General features: G+C 40.3%; 1 protein-coding gene across 1 annotated transcript in view; it reads right to left on the reverse strand.

Annotated features, from left to right (window-relative positions):
• ADARB1 (adenosine deaminase RNA specific B1) overlaps positions 1 to 16,322 on the reverse strand; it is a 74,921-nt gene that overhangs the window by 36,074 nt on the left and 22,525 nt on the right. The window contains exons 2-3 of the mRNA XM_065750640.1: positions 7,169 to 7,243; positions 2,426 to 3,354 (exon numbers count right to left, since the gene is read on the reverse strand). Of these exons, the coding sequence (XP_065606712.1) occupies positions 2,426 to 3,354; positions 7,169 to 7,196 (957 nt within the window). The 5' untranslated portion in view covers positions 7,197 to 7,243. The remainder of the gene's footprint in view (positions 1 to 2,425; positions 3,355 to 7,168; positions 7,244 to 16,322) is intronic.

The raw sequence follows: 16,322 nt of genomic DNA on the forward strand, positions 1-16,322 counted from the left end.
ACTTAAGGATAATTTCCAAATTTAACATCCTTATGCATATTCACTAAACACTGTTTAAAAAAAAAAGAGATGGAGCAATCACTGTTAAAGGACAAACAAAAAACATTAATGAAGTAGAGCCTAACATGAGCCCCTAAAAAATAAGAAATGCTTAAATCCTTGATTATCCACTGAAATATACCATCCCAAAACCACTTGTAACAGATCACGATCTGATTCCAGTAACTTCACAGTTAATTATAAATAAAAGATAACAAAACAGTGACATAGAAAGTCAACAATGTCCTACTCATAAACTAAACAAAAGACTTAAAATCATTAACTGGCTTTGAAAGGAGTCTATATGACTCAGCACCAGCAACCTGAATAATCCAAATTATTCCTCTAGACACTACAGACTGTTTCATACTGGAGCTGTCTTTCGGGAGTTCTGCAGGAGAGATAAAACATAAGCTGGCCCTAAAATACCATTTGGGGTACACAATAACGGTATCAAAGTCAGTTCATGACAGCTGAGGGGAGTGAATTGTTTGCACGTGTTGTTTTCTTTGTTATTTAAACCCACAGTGCTAGGTTCAAACGCCCTGACCATCCCTGTCAGGGCAAATGATCACAACAAAATTTCTGCATATCTTGCACAGCCTACCTACAGCAACAGCCCACCTGTGGAGCAGCACTCTGAGATGACAAACACAGTTCACAGAACCGAGAATGCAGGTCAAAACCTCACAGAGGAAGGAAATCAGAAGTACCTAGCACTGTCCCATTGTCCATTGAAGTCCCTTACTAAGTTGTTATCTGTGATCTGCTGGACATAAAAACATCTTTAAAACCTTAGAAAGATGAGAGTGTGAGCTAAGAGAAAATATAATAACTTTACATCCTCACTTTGGACCATAACTTACCAGAAGTTGCCCAAACAATTCTGGTACATATCACTGCTTATTCTTTACTCCTTCCTATTGCAGTTCAAATTTTGACCATTTTAATGACATATGGCAGTGAAAGTTTTTGGTGTCTGATGCCACATCCACATATTAAAAGCACTGTTTTAAAAGCAGTCTGAAATACCTAAAGAAATCACAACTACCTGAAACAGCAAAATGTTAAATTTGAAAAAGGAGAACACATTCACCAATAATGCAATACTGGGCAAGATGATTAAAAAAAAAAAAAAAGAGAGAGAGCATATAGGAATTTCTGAACAATGCATACTGTCCATGCAACTAGAGGAAACAATATACTTACAATAGTCTTAACCTACTTAACCTCTTTAACTTGACATTACTGAATAACACTGAATTAAAGTAACACAATATTTTTAAATTTAAAATGATATTTTAAAGATAGCAAAGGTCAAGGACTTGAAACTATCCTTAAAGTAATGGAGAGTTGCAAAGAATTCACAGGAAAGTATATGAATTTAGACAGGCATAAAATATCATTAAAAAGACCCTATGGGTGTAATAGAAAGAGGGCGATAAAATATTTATTACTGCACTTATACAGAGATGAAGCAAAAGCCAACAAGAGAGAATTTTTCTTCATTAAAAATGTAAGAATTATGCCATTCTAACTTCTTTATACTTTTTGGTTTCTCTCTGGTAGGTTTGTTACCTTCCCTATTTCATTCTTTATTTGATTTAAACTATTTCTCATCCAGATTTATTTGCCTTAGTAATTTGCATATAATGATTAACAAATTTTATTAGAACATAATATTAAAGACAACAGTTATTTAACCATAGGCTATGGATACAAGCACGGCAGGTCTGCCTTACATTCAGACCCTGGAAATGAGTGAATGCTTCATTAGCATCACCTAACCTACCCTTGACTTCCACGATTTAGCTCTGCTAACATCAGCAATTTCACTTTCACAGCAAAAGATAATGATTTTCCACTCTGGTAAAAATGATTGTGCCAGATAGCAATCCCACTTAAAGCAGTAACACTGACTTGAACTCCACCTATCCACAGCTGTCTGGCTCCACCTCTCCCAGACCCCATTTAAGGGCTGACAACCACTGAGTAAGGATCTCTCGTTGGAGATTCCTCCCCTGTGGAGTTCCACGTGAGATTTTCCTAATTTACTGGTTGTTTTTATACCATCTGGATAAGCCATACAAAAATGTACCATCCACCTTCATTATTTTGTGTGGGTACTATTCTTTCAGGGTATTCGTCCTACACCATCCAAGAGAATAGGAATGTTTCACACAATTGTCAGAAGCCACAAATGGATCAATCAACTAATGTAGTGTGAGTATTTACAAATACATATATACCCACACCTTACACACATATATACTCCCATCCATTCAAGCAGAACAAGCAGAAATGCTGAAGCTGATTCAAAACGATCGATCTTGGGTATTTTCAGTCATTATCTAAACATGCTGACAAACATCAAAGGGTTTCTCACCTGTGGCAGATGTAACTGGAGTCCCTCACTAGGAATAGGCTGTCGAGATGGAGTCTGGTCCAGCTGCATGTTAAACAAGGATGCCAGGGCTGACTGAGCAGCCCGAGCTTTTGCAAGCTTTTTATTCCTTCCTGATCCTTCAAATGTTTGCCCATCCACAGCGACAGCCATGACAAAGTTTTTGGCATGGCTCTCCCCACTCTCTGAGAGAAACTCATACTTCAGGCCTGGCCGCAGCTCGTTCAGGATCATTACAGGATTCTTCCCGCTTGCAGTCGGGTATGGCAATGGTGCAGGGAGAGGCAACTGGTTAAGGCTACTTGCCACGGCAGCCGATGACAGGCCATACTCCCTGCTGGAGCCAAAGGACCCATCCCCATTGGACCCTAGGTAAAAGGAAGCATCAGAAGGAACCGGAGTTTCAAATCCATTGAAAAGCGTGTCAGGAAAGTCTGCTTGGTCAGAGGTGAAGTCCGTGTTGACAGAGAGAGTCCTCCCCATGGCCAGGTGTGCTTCTGATGCATTTGGGAACTGGACAAACGACCGCAGAGCCTTCTCAGCAGCATGGAGCTTTGCTTTCTTTTTTGTGGGGCCAGAGCCCTCAAACATCTGTCCGTTAACTTCAACAGCCATCACAAACATTGGGGCATGAACTGGCCCTGTCTGGGACAGCAGCTTGTACTGTAAACCAGGTTTGATCTCATTAAGTTGCATCAGGGCATTCTTTGGCAAAACAGGACCTGGTGTTTTCTTCCTCTTCTTAGGGCGAAATTTGGAGTGGCCATTGTTGCCTTCCTCCAAAGGCCTCTTTCTGCTGCTGCTGCCACCGTTGGGGAGCTGAGCCCCCTCCCCGGTGCCTTGTGCACTGCCATCCCTGGGGGGAACGTTGTCCATGTTGCGGTTCTCTTTAATATCAGTGCTGTTTGAACCTGCGGTGCCCAGAAAGAGTAACTTACAATGCCTTTGTTGCAGGATCTTGTAAATGTAAAATTTATAGATTCCTTTATCTCTTTGTAATTGGTTAAGTGATGTGTGCTCACAGATCAAAGCTTTTGCAAAGTAAATGGAGAGCAATGTCTCTCAATAACTCAAGAAAGAACACATTCAAGATTTTCAAACTTGCTCTTGATACTTTTATAGACCATAAAACACTGCAGTACTTATTTTCAATGAACTAATGATAGAACAAAATTTCTACTCATTAATTATGTTTGAAGTGAAAAATGCTTTACAACAGAAAAATAAATTGTATTATTTGTAGGATAAACTATCAATAGTGAAATAAAAATTTATACTTATTGATACTTAAGACCAACACTATATTTAATTCTACTTTATTCTAATTTTATTCATATTACGTTTGTCTCACATGATTTGCTTAAATCAAGAAATAACATAAATAAAATCTGAGTCATGAAAAACTAGCAGTTCTTTGTTAGTTGTGCAGCTTGACTGAAAACTGCATGTTTTGTTTCTCCATAGCTATGCCATATTCTCCAAATTCAACCCTTTATGCTTTTCCCAGTCTTCATTTCACCTCAACTCAATTTGCTCACAAACTTCATCTGTCCCAAGAGGACTGCCTGTCCACCACACAGCAGCTTTAGTAATGGACTCATCCAACAGAATTTAGCCTCTCACAGCAACTCCAACCCTTAAGCAGCATACACTGAACACAGCTGTAAACAAATCCTGTCTCTAACTTAGACTGCACCAGAAAACTACTATATATATTTTTACACAGCCTTTGAGAAATCTTTTATTTGCCACTTATATGCAGTTTTTACATTTCCTTGCAAAGTAAAAAACTGCTCTCTCAGATTGTACAACAATTAAGATTCTCTTTTAAGACTACACTGAACACAAAATGCATGACAAAATCTGTACAATCACAATGACGATACTATAATGTGAAAAAAAAAGTGGCATTGCAATGTTAATGATTAATTTAATGATTTATTTTCTGAAGTCGAAAATTTGGGTAGTGATAATATTAGATATATAATTCAAGAATTATACTTGATATTAACTGGAAAGATCTCTTTTTTACTCTGATTAAAAATGAATAAAATGACTTATTTGTGCTTTATAGTGTCTCATGAATGAAAAGACAAATTTACTTAGTCAAGTGTTTCTAACTCTTCTGTTCCAAGACTTCAAAATATTTAGTATTGTATTAAATTCACACTGATAATTGGCAATAAATATTTGTTGAAATTAGAGCAAATGAAGATGGAAGATCTCAACAAATTTCAAACATGCTTTCTTAAGTATTCACTACCATACACACATCACTTTGCCCAGCTTACAAAGCTGATGGAATGGTTACTAAATTTTCATTTATAACATCCTCCAGCAAAAGCTCGATAGGTTACTCCTTTCGGTGCTCAAAGAGAAAAAAAAGAAAAAAATAAAGCTCAAATGAAAAATCCTAAAGTAGGAACATATTTTGTTTAATTTCAGTAGCTTAAGAAGGAATTGTACAGTATTCAACAATAAATTCCTATCAAATACTGCACAGAAACATAAAAAAATTGGGAGCATTTCATGGCTAGAATTCTGCTAAATTTAATAAAGAATCTCTTGTAACATTCAGTCACAAATTATATTATCTGCAGAACATGTGGTGTAGGGATACAACTGTCAATACACACTGTTCATGCTTAAATACCCCTTATCTCACTACAGTGAAAGAATTTAAAGAAAACAGAATAAATTTTTATAAACTTCCATACATTACATTTCTCATCTGAAGTTTTAATCTCCAGAAGTTATCTAAAATCATCTAAAACAATGCTTTTCAAACACAGTTCTTAGTAGTGGCAACATAAATTTGATACAGAGCAATGCAATTTTCTGGCTAAACAAATTTCTTCATTCAGTTCAAGCTAAAAAATGTCCTCATTTTGTACTTTGCTCTTTATAAACGGTGTCTGTGGGAGCCACATAAGGAAAATAAGAGTTGAATAGATTCCAACTGAATGTAAAAGAGAATTTTTATTTACAAATTTGACAGCTGGAGGAACTATTTAGTCAACTTCATTACATAAGTACTGGAAATGATATCCTGTCAAAGAGGGAGGATATGCAGGGAGTGGGAAACAAACTTATATGCTTACCTTGGTTCAGAAAAAAATTAAAAAAAAAAAACAAAAACAGGAAGAAAACTACTCCTTGCCTGCAACTTACTAGGAATATTAACTTTGGAGAATCTGTAGGGTGGAAAAAATCAGGAAGGAAAACAAGTAGGGAGCTAGCAGCTATCATCAAACCTCAGACACTGTGAAAGTAGACAAATTTCCACATCATGGAGGTGACCCAAATCAAAACCCTGCACATGACGGAAAGAAAAGAACTTTCTGTGTGAACCAGGATACCCTGGTTTGTTTCATCCTATTAAGTATTGAACTGGAAGAAAGAACAATTGCTTTTCAAGATAAGGGTGAAGATTTCCTTTCAGAACTTTCCTTTAGTCCGTCCTGCTCAGCAACTGTGACTTCCCCTAATTACCATTGGGCTGAAAAAGAACTGAAAGGTTAGTTAAAAAGTAGGATTAGCTAACATCATCTACTAAAGACGGAGAGGTCATCTTCCATAATCTTTCTCATATTTAGACATCATAAACTTCCTCCATCCCAGCTCCTCCCTGCTGTTCAGAAATGGGTCTCACTCCACCAGGCCCCTATGGCCTTATCCTGGTGGACTTCAGAATGGCCTTACTACCCCATCTAGCTGAACAGCTGACTGCTTTCAGGGACAACAGCAGATCCCAAAAGAAGATCCCAAAAGAAGGGTAAAACCAGAACAAAAATCCCGTGGCAAATCCCCATAGAAATCTCCAAGTCTTCAGGGAGCCGCAGCTCTTGAGGAGTCCTGAGAGGGCATGATGGCGAGCTGCCAATGTCCCTTTCCCCCCATTTTTTCTAATTGTTTTTCAAGACCACATGTACTCTTGGTATCACTTCTGAGTTTCATTATACATTGAATGAAACATATCCCACTGCTTGCTTTGAATCCCCATCTGTTAATCTCACCTAATATGCCCTCTTTAATTTGTTGACTTATTATTATTCTAATAATTATAAGGCTCCTGATTTTACGCATATGGTTTTGTACACTGCTGTCAACAGGAAATGTCTTCTGTTAAACATGCTCACTTGATGCATCGTACAGTCATGGCCTTCAATCTCTCTAATCATCTGGCTTTCTCATGTCATAATCTTTATTTCCATCTCACAATTATCTCCCTACTAAAAGTGTACAGAAGGCTCTCATCCTAAGAGCCTTGCACAAATCTGCTTTCATGCTAACCCAGCCTACCTTGGGTGACCTGCTACCGTATCGCCAGCCCTTCTGTGAGGTAAAGCAATTTGTAGAAAAGCAGCTGAGACACAGTACACCCACAACCCAGGATGGTCTTATGCACCACTCAGAGCGGGACACAGATTACCCATAAGTAGTGCCAATGCATTATACCAGACTATCAAAACATGAAAATATTTTGCAGACATAAGTTATAACTAGACTAGTATTTAACAGTGTATATTTCAAAAATCCTTTTTGCTCAAAAGCTCTGAATAACACTTCTATCCTATATTTAAAAACATACAAAAATCATTTTAATTCATGCTTCAAACATTCCTTTATCTCTTTCCTTCAAATTCCTTCAAACATCCCTGTTGCTCATGAGAAAAAGTCACCCTTGGAAATGACTGCATAGTTTAGTAAACAAACACATCTTACTCATGTTTTCTTCATCGTCTACATCCATTCTGAAATACTTCTGCTGTTTTTTTGGCTGGCGAAGACTGCTTCTGTCTGGAAAACAGGAAGTGGGATATTTAATCTTTAATATAACCAATGTACAAGGTGAAGTATTAGATCTCCTTTAAAAGCAGAGGTCTGGGCACTGATTTTGATTCAGGCTGTCTATGGCTACTTCTCTAAGCTGAGGAATACACTGCAGAACTGCAATTTGTTTTTTGTACAGTGAACTACAGTCATTTAATTTTTAATCTGAAAGAGTATATAAAATATTTTATCTCACTACCAGTAGGTGGTGGTGTTTTTTTGTTGTTGGTGGGTTTTTTTTTCTTGAAGATGACAATTTTCATAATTGTTAAATGAAGCAATGCTCCTCCCACAGGGAGCCAGCAATGCGTCTCAACACAAAATTAATGTCAAATCCATTCTGCAGGTTAATGTGCAGGCAATCCAAGCAGTCAAGACTCTGAAGATACAGCTGTTTTACCGAGCACCATACTGATGTACACCAGTTCGGTTTATTTTGGTTAAACCTGGAGCCACTATTCCTCCTTAAACCGAGATTATATTCAACAAACAAAAGATGTAGGCCCAACATCAGCTGAAGAAAAGAATGAGTAATACAATCTTCTCTCCTACACATGAATTGTGCTCATTTCTTATTATTAATCAAAACTTTCAGACTACATTACATACAGATTATCTGGCTGTAGAAAAACTATTCTGTTAACGACTGAAACTTCTGCTCTTTTGCTTAAGAGTGACAAATCTAAAGGTGAGCATAGGCATCTGAAATAGAAACATAACATGTTCAACATTTTGTTTGCAAGAAACAACCACTTTTACCCTAATCGAAAGCACTAATTTGGGGGTGTTTCATTTTTCATTTTTTGGAAGAAATTCTTCTTAATATGCAACCTCAATGTCCCCCCCACAACTGAAGCCATTACCTCACATCCTTCAGCTGTTACCTAGGAGAAGAGAAATCCCCACCTGGCCACAACCTCCTTCCAGGGAATTGTAGAGGGTCTCCCCTGAGCCTCCTCCTCACACACTGACCAATCCCAGCTCCCTCAGCTGCTCCCCACAAGCCTTGCACTCCAGCCCCTTCACAGCTTTGTTGCCCTTCTCTAGACATGCTCCAGGGCCTCAATGTCATTCTTGTAGTGAGGAGTCCAACACTGAGCACAGCACTCAGGGTGCAGCCCCACTGCTGCTGAGTACAGAGGGACAATCACCTCCTGCTCCCACTGGCTGCACTATTTCTGATACAAGCCAGGATGCCACTGGCCGTTGTGGCCACCTGGGCACACTGCTGTCTCATGCTCAGCCAGCTGACCTCTAACATCCTCAGATCCTTTTCCTCCTTACTACAACTTTCCAGCCACTCTGCCCCTAGCCTGTAGCAATCCATGAGTTGTTGTGACAAATGAGTATGACCCAGCACTCAGTTTTGTTAAACTTCATCCCACTGGCTTCACACAATGATGCAGTCTGTCCAGATGCTTCTGTAGGGCCTTCCTTACCCTCAGGCAGATCGACACTTCCTCCCAGCTTGGTGTCATCTGCAGACTTACTGGGGGTACACTCAATTCCCTCATCCACATCACAATAAAGATATTAAACAGGGTAACTTCTTTAACTATTAACTGAAACCAAAATATATTATTTTTTAAAAAAGAAGTGTTTCAAATGTGTTTGAGAAGCAAGGCAAGATGCTTCTAAAAGCACAGTAATCCAAAAGAGGTGATGCTTTTTAAGTGTGTATCACAGATACGTAAGTAAGCTAATTAATAGAGCAAGGACCTGGAAGGTTGTTGAACAATATAACTTCCTTTTGAGTAAAAAATCTTTCTAGAATTATTTATTTCAGCATGTAGAAAATAGTAAAATAAAATACTCCCATAAGATAAAATGCTTAGAGGCATCAGACAGTCAAGGCACTCATGTCCTACTGAAGTACTAAGGCTTGAACAGTAGGCCTTGAATCAAAGCTGAACTCTACAGGAATCTCACAACCCAGTGTTGTATATTGTCCGTATTCAGTATTCAACAAAATATTATTGTTAAATGTCATGCAAAAATATATATATGCCAACGGCTAAAACAGAAGAAGGCAGTAAAAGACTAAAAGAAGAAAGGTGTAGCTTTAGAGAAGTTCCATGTTTTTAAGTTTCAAAAGCTAAGTGAAATAAATGATTGAAGATGCTGAAGGATTTTCTTTTATCCTGTAACTTTAGGCAGAAAGCACCAAAGTTGCACTCAGCAAACCTGTGTGTTTTCATTTATAATCCACTCCCCAGTACTTCTGTATGACAGCGCAGCAATGAAAACCCTACCTTTCTGCTGCTTCTTACTCCTCCTACTATGCCCAGCCACACAGAAGGAAGCTCCCATGCTGAAGGCTGCAGATAAAAGCAATCCCATGCACAGACTTGCTGTCCCCAACCAGCCCAGTCACAGCCTGTTCAGTCTTTCTCTCTCCTCTCCCCTTCTCTCTCTCTCTCTCTCCTTCTCTTTCCCTTCTCTGACAGCTAGTCAACCTGCATTTTTGGAAAATATTTTGCCCCTGGCATCTTAAATTAGTGATACTTAGCTAACCCAAAGTAACATAACTCCAGATCAGCACTAGATGAGACTGACTTGGTAGCAATGAGGCCCACTTCTCCATTTTCCATTCCCCCCACTGCTCCGTGTACTCCAGGTCTCAGGTAGCAGCTGACCCATCTCCAGTTTGCAAAAGAAAGCTCTTGAAGCTGAATTACTCTGCTGACTGGTATGACTTCTGCAGGAAGTCTTAGTGTTCAGGGTTGCAAACTTGCAGATTCACTCGAGAAGAGCTGAAGATCTATTTAAGCATCTCTGTTAATGGATGCTATTTCACTGAAGATAAAGAAATACTCGGAGGATTGTTAATGCTCAGTTTGCACAACATAACAAGAATGGTGGAATACACCAGCTCTAACAAGGTCTGGCTATTACATGCACACTGGTTATGAAGCAAAGGGGGAACTGTGTCTTGTCACAATTTAAGACCAGCTCACCAAACTAGCCTCCCTGGGACAACAAGGCATGCATGATTTTCCTTTACAAGAGTCATTTGTTCAGGTGTCTTTAGTTTCAGCATCTCTCTTCCTTTCTTTTCTGACGCCCACCCACTTGGGCTCACAGAGCAGAGACATGCACTGGATTAATATAGTACCATTTCCCCCTTGATGAAAACCATAAAGAGACAAATTCAAAAGTGACAGCGATCTGGCATCAGGCACTGGAACAATGCATCCCAGCCTGCAGTGTCATGTCAAGAATACAGTGGACACAATGGAAATTTGCTATTTTAGTCGTTGCACAGGCACTGCCTGCACTTTGGTAGAACACTTCCCATGTTTTATACCTGAGTGAGGCAGCTCCATAGCTTGCTAATGAAAATATAACAATTTTGACATCAGTATACTTTAAGCTCTGTGTGCCAGGGAAAGGAAAAGGAAGGTGAATTGTCCAGGTATTCACATGGCTGTGTGAAAAAAAGCACTGATGCACATAGGGAGAGAAAGGGGACAAAAAAAACAAAAAAACAAAAAACTCCACAGGAGAATAGGAATTCATTTTGTTCCTCCGAGCAAACAGATTTCATTGGAAAAAGCAAAAACGCAGATCATGAAACCACTGAGCTTTTAACCATAATTCTTCCAACTTTTGAAAGTTTAACTACCTTTTTCACACCACAGGTGAAAAAGATCATAGAATCGTTAAGGTTGGAAGAGAACAAACACAAAGATCAACTGTCCAGCTACCATCAATATTGCCCACTAAACCATGCTCCTATGTACTACACCTACCTCTCCTTAAACCTCTCCAGGGATGGTGACTACACCACTTTCCTGGGCTGACTATTCCAATGCCTCACCACTCATTTGGAGAAGAAATTCTTCCTAATATCCAACCCCAATCCCACCTAGCATAACTAGGCCATTCACTCTAGTCCCATCCCTAGTTACCCAGCAGAAGAGGTTGAACCTCCCCCCCCACTGCTCCACAACCTCCTTCCAGAGAGCTGTAGAGAGCAATAAGGTCTCACATCAGCCTCCTTTGTCCAAACTGAACAATCCCAGTTCCTTTGTCCAATCCCTGTAAGACCTGTGTTCCAGATACCTCATTAGCTTTGTTGCCCTTCTCTGGACATGTTCCAGGGCCTCGATGCCTTTTGTAGTGGAGTCCAACACTGGAACACAGCACTTGAGGTGCAACCTCACCAGTGATGAATGCAGAGGAACAATCACCTCCCTGCTCCTGGTGGCTACAATTCTGATACAAGCCATGCTGCTGTTGGCTTTCTTGGCCACCTGAGAACACTGCACTGCTCTTGTTCAGCTAAGCATCAACCAACACTCCCAGATCCTTTTCTTCCACAGTCTTCCAGCCATTCTGCCCCAAGCCTGTAGTGTTGCTTGGTGTTATTGTGGCCAAAGTGCAAGACCAAGCACTTGGTCATGTTGTACTTCATCCCTCAGCCAGCAATCAGCCTCAGCCCAGCGATCCAACCTGTCCAGATCCCTCTGTAGGGCCTCGCTACCCCCAGGCAGATCGACACTTCCAGCCAACTCATTGTCATCTGCAAACTTACTGAGGGGGCACTGAATTCCCTCATTCAAATCATCAATAAAAATGCTAAACAGGATACAACTACTGGGAAACACTACTGGTTGCCAGTCACCACCACTCTCTGGGCCCAGCCCTCCAGCCAGTTCTTAACCCAGCAAAGAGTGTATCTGTCCAAAACATAGGCTGACAGCTTCTCCAGGAGAATACTGTAGGAAACAGTGTCAAAGACTTTGCTGAAGTGTAGGCAGACTATACCTACAGCCCTTCCCTCATCCACCAAGTTGGTCAGTTGGTTATAGTTGGTTATATATCCACTAGTTCCCTCATCATCCTCAGGTGAATCTCATTTGGCCCCATAGACTTGTGACAGCCCAGACAGAGTAGAAGGTCTCTGTTTCCACCTGAAATCTGGAGGGTTAATCTGCTTCCCACCCCAGACTTCCAGGTTAGGAGGCTGAATAACCCAAGGATAACTGGTCTCGCTATTAAAGACAGATGATAAAGAAGGCATTGAGAACCTAAGCCTTTTCCATATCCTCGGTGGTCATGTTTCCTGCAGCATCCAGTAAAGGATGAAGATTCTCCTTGGCCCTCCCCTTACTGTAAATATATGAATAAAATAGTTTTTGTCCTGTTCTACAGTAGCTACATTGAGCTCATGCTGGGTTTTAGCCTTTCTGATTTTCTCTCTGCATGTGCTAGCAAATTCCGTGTACTCTCACCAAGTTGTCTGTCCCTTCTTCCAGAGTCTCAGTAAAAGTTCCCTGTTCAAACAAGTATATGTATATATTACATATATTTACTGCACTAAGAGCTTGCTGTTGCCAGCACCCCCAGACACCTTTCTGTATAGCTACTCTCCAGCCATCCATCTCCTAGGCTGTACCTGTGTCCAGCATTGCTCCGTCCCATGTGCAGAATCCAGCATTTACAATGGTTGAATTTCAAGCCACTGCTGATTGCCCAGTGTTCCAACCTATCTGGATCCCTCTGCAAGGACTAAATCCCTTCAGAGCATCAACAGTATTTCCTGGTTCGGTATAATCAGCAAACTTGCTGAAGATACTTCCTACTCCTGCACCCAGATCACTGAAAAAAATGTTGAACAGAACTGGTCCTAGAACTGAGCCCTGGGAAAACCACCAGTGTCAAGCTGTCAGCAAGATGCACCACAATTTGAGCACATACCAAAACATAACCAGATTAACAAGCGAAGTAGCATTAAGAGCAAGAATATATAACTACAAAAGCTTCCAACAGAAAGAAAGGATGGAAATAGGTGCAAGTAACCCTATAGACCGTTCATAGGTTCTACTTGCAATTATAGAAGGGTGTAACATTATTAACAAAGAATGGCTAGAAACCACCAGAAACATTTTAGTTGCAATTGTATGATTTTTTTTTTTTAAATAAGCAGTTACAGGTCAGTATTTGGATATCTCAAAGGATCAAATGAAGGCCCAGAGCCTTTTTAAAGTCTGTGCAGTCTAAATGATAAGAACAAACGATCCTATGTTTCTCTGGATTTGTGGCTTGTGATAGACTGGTTTTTGTGGCTAAGTATCTGTGAGTTCAGCATGGAGGACGAGTGGCTATGACATTTTATCCCTTCCCATCTAGCTTCTCTAGTACCCAAGAGGTTCAAGGCTATTCTGCAGCCCTTATCAGATATCTCATTCAGCCTGCTCCCTTCACAAAACCCACAGGAATAACGTATCATATCTGTATGTATCCATCAGATTTGTTTCAGATCAGGTTCAGCTGGAAAGCTGTTAGGGAAAGGAGAAAGAGGACATACCTGACCACAGAACGCACACAAGAAGAACTCATTAAAGATTTTTATCATTTTTTATGTTATCTGGCCTCCATCCACCAACAAAAGTAACCTTGCAAGGTTCATTTATTTACACATTCATCAACTTATGCTCTTTAAAGAAACGACTGTACGCTGTACTTCGTAAACAGTGATAGTAACTCCTTCACATGCAATTTACGTATTTTTCAATTACTAGGATGACATTATAGTTGAACAGCAAGTTTTCTTTCAGTTCAGAACTGCAGCAAGAATAAATATAAACTACAGTTAGGATTTGCTGTAGGCTAATGACAGCCTGAACATCTGTTCAGTATAGAAGACTCATTCAACACAAAGCTCCTGGCTGCACATCAGACATCCCAAGCAGCTCTAATACCATATCCCTCAGAGCTTGCAGCTCAGGTGATCAAACCTACTCTAACAGCACCATCTACTGTCAGTCTATGTAAATAATGGGTTTTACATTTTATGCTTCATTGACCAAAAAAGCCTGGAGTCCAGTTCAAAATACGAAATAACTTATGATGCAGATTTGTTATACAGTAAATTACTTCTGAAAATCTATTTAAGTAGTTTTGCTTCAGCTATCATCCACCATCCTTCTTATGAGCTTTCTCCTTCTAATGTTTAACATACATTATTTCTGAAAGATTCCTTAAATATCCATGACTATCAGAAACGTACTTAAGATGTTTTTCTTGGAAAAAGAAAAGAGATTTCCTTGGAAAAAGTTTTACTGATTCAGAGAACAAAACTGAGCAGTCTAGATCTCTGATTAAGCAGCATTCATATTCTGTCATGATTTAAAAGATTATAGTTGCAGCTACTGAATTAACCCAATAGTTAATTGGAAAAGAAATCTGAAATGCCTTTAATGCAAGTTAATAAAAGTCTCAAATACATCAAAACTATTAAAAAAGTCAATCAAGTAGGGTGGTAGCTGGCTTTTGGAAAGAGACTTAGACACTGGACATATGTCTTCCTTTCTCATTACACTCAGTGATCAAGCTCAAACACTCAAAAAAAAAAAAATCTGAAGTCTTTCATGCAACCTCCTTTAGGGAACCTGCTTCAGCAGGGGCTAGGACCTGGTGACAGCCAGAGGTCCATTCCAACCCCTGTGATTCTATGATTTCCCTAGAGCCACACAGCACCACATCAACTCCCAGGCAGACACAGGCAACAGGGCTTTGCAGCTGCCGAGTGTTCAGCCACAGGATAAATAGATTTTGCTTTAATTAAGCAATGAAAAATTATTATTATATTATTATTAAAAATAATACTATTAATATTATTATTATTTGATATTGCACAATGCTAAACATCAATCTGACTGGATTTGTGATTACCCGTGATCCTATAGCAACAAAAATGTGTTTAATGTGGCAAAACAGAGAGAATGCCTCCCCTGCAGCCTCTCCCCGAGTCAATGTGAAGATGACATGTGGGTTTAAAAAAAAAAACAGGTAAAAAGATAAAATAGCAGCAATGCTGAACAAAACTCACCAGTTCTGAGTTACATGGCTCATCTTTTTTGTTCTGTTTTATTTCAGGAATGTGGTTTAGTGGCATGGGTGATGGGCTGATGGTTGGACTAGATGATCTTGGTCTTTTCCAACCTTAATGTTTCCATAATTCTAGGCCATCTTTACATATAAGTTGTATTAATGCAGACTGTACACAAATTTTTGGTTAAATGGGTTAGAACTTTTATGTAAGATAAGCATCAACTTGATATATTTACGTATTTCTTAGTAATTTCCATATTTCAAATTGTTTTGATCAGTTAGTGAAGAAATGGGATGGGATGATGGGATCCACCCAAGGGTGCTGAGGGAGCTAGCAGAGGTGATTGCCGAGCCACTTTCTGCCATCTATCAGCATTCCTGGTTATCTGGAGAGGTCCCACAAGATTGGAGGCTTGCCGATGTGACTCCCATCTACAAGAAAGGCTGTAAGGAAGACCCGGGGAACTACAGGCCTGTCAGCCTGACCTCGGTACCAGGGAAAGATATGGAACAGATGATCTTGAGGGAAATCACACGACACGTGCATGGCAATAAAGGGATCAGACCCAGCCAGCACGGGTTCACCAGGGGCAGGTCGTGCTTGCCCAACCTCATCTCCTTCTATGACTGGGTGACCAGACAGGTAGATGAGGGAAAGGCTGTTGATGTAGTCTACCTGGACTTCAGCAAGGCCTTTGACACGGTCTCCCACAGTATTCTCCTAAGGAAACTGGCAGTCCGTGGTGTGGACAGGTTCACTCTTCTCTGGGTGGAGAACTGGCTGGAGGGCCGTGCCCAGAGGGTAGTGGTTAATGGAGTTAAGTCCAGCTGGCGTCCTGTTACGAGTGGTGTCCCCCAAGGGTCAGTTTTGGGGCCCATCTTGTTTAATATCTTTATTGATGACCTAGACGAGGGAATTGAGTGTACCCTCAGTAAGTTTGCAGATGACACAAAGCTGGGAGGATGTGTCAAACTGCCTGAGGGTAGGGAGGCCCTTCAGAGGGATTTGGATAGGCTGAACAGCTGGGCTGAGCTCAATGGGATGAGGTTCAATAAGACCAAGTGCCGGGTCCTGCACTTTGGCCACAATAACCCCATGCAGTGCTATAGGCTTGGGGCAGAATGGCTTGAAGAATGTAGAGAGGAAAAGGACCTGGGGGTGTTGGTTGATGCTCGGCTCAACATGAGCCGGCAGTGTGCCCAGGTG

Source organism: Cyrtonyx montezumae, unplaced genomic scaffold (genome assembly GCF_038088225.1).
Source record: "Cyrtonyx montezumae isolate F1298 unplaced genomic scaffold, pur_monq_1.0 scaffold_7, whole genome shotgun sequence".
In the NCBI taxonomy this organism is placed as follows: Eukaryota; Metazoa; Chordata; class Aves; order Galliformes; family Odontophoridae; genus Cyrtonyx; species Cyrtonyx montezumae.